At 54.0% G+C, this 1,260-nt stretch overlaps 1 protein-coding gene across 1 annotated transcript in view; it reads right to left on the reverse strand.

The window, feature by feature from the left end:
- Window positions 1-1,260, reverse strand: part of ARHGAP26 (Rho GTPase activating protein 26) — a 152,385-nt gene that overhangs the window by 127,036 nt on the left and 24,089 nt on the right. Inside the window, exon 7 of the mRNA XM_035902657.1 lies at window positions 781-885. Within this exon, the coding sequence (XP_035758550.1) occupies window positions 781-885 (105 nt within the window). The remainder of the gene's footprint in view (window positions 1-780; window positions 886-1,260) is intronic.

Here is a 1,260-nt window from a genome sequence, read left to right on the forward strand (position 1 = left end):
CCTTCTCCAGTGCACGGACCCGACGTGGCCTCCTCTGCAGCGAGGAGGCACCACGCAAGGTGGGACCCCAGAGCTGGGTCACTACAGCCCGCGTGGGAAACGGGACCAGGGGAGCCCACTGTCAGCCACAGGACAGGTTTCCTTCCTGGGCCTGGATTTAAGCTATAAGAAAAATACTATGACAACTGGCAAGTTATTTGTATTATGAGTTTTGTGAAAAAGTTGTTTCAAAAGAACGAAACCAGTCTGTGTCCTTGGGAGAAAAAGAGTAATTTTATAACAAGAGAGGAAAGCAAAGCTGTGATGCCAACATGCCAAAGCCCTGCGCACACGTCTGATGTGCAGGCACCAACCGTGCACTGGCCACGGCCAGCCGAAGGGCTCCGCTCCACAGCCCAGGGACTGGGACAGCAAAAAGTCCTGCACTGCCCAGACTGAACAGCGCTTCGAAACACTTGCAAAATCCTTTGAAACACTCACTAAAATCAGAGGGCACGCAATGATGTCTGCCTGCTGGCCGACTCCTGGGGAAGCTGGGCCTCCTCCGCCTGTGGTATGCCGTAGGGAATGAACTGCCATGTAGGCCGTGTATATGATGCAGTGTTATTTACAAAAAAGAATTTGCTTTCAGTGACACAGTCAAAGCCTTCGCTCGATGGCACACAGAAAAAAGGAGAATAAAACCTTTTCTAAAATATATCAAAAAGCATTATTCTGCTCTGCAGGACAGGCACGGCGATGGGCACATGGCAAAGTGGCACGGGCACGTGGCACACTTACGTTCTGGATGCTGATGGTCAGCTCTGTCTTGAAATCGCTGAAGTCCTTTGCAAGCTCGTAGCCGTGGTGGTAGAAGGTGAAAAGCCCCTGCAGAAAGGCCAGCAGCTGCGTTGGGGTAAAACGAATCGAGACGGTCAGTAGAGACCCACAGCCAGTTCCAGAGCAACCGCTGCCAAGGGGAAACGTCCCTGTGATGCCCCAGGGGTGGAGGGGTTTGCTGGCAGCCCCTAGGAAGATGCCCTGTTCCTTGTTTTGCTTTTAAAACCTTCTCTGAACAGACACCAGAGCTGAATCTCTGCTTTCCTCCCCCAAAGCCCAGCCAAACCCCCGCCCCAGGACCCCTCGTCCCCTCTGTCCCTGCTCCCCGCATCGCCAATGCCCTGGGGTCACTGAGAGCAGAGCCGGGAGCTGCAGGAAGGAGCTGGGAGGAAAAGCAGGCAGCAAGCTGCCATTCCTGCGTCGTGCCTCTCCTGACTTCGA

Source organism: Egretta garzetta, unplaced genomic scaffold (assembly GCF_000687185.1).
Source record: "Egretta garzetta isolate BGI_Z169 unplaced genomic scaffold, ASM68718v1 scaffold1, whole genome shotgun sequence".
Taxonomy (NCBI): Eukaryota; Metazoa; Chordata; class Aves; order Pelecaniformes; family Ardeidae; genus Egretta; species Egretta garzetta.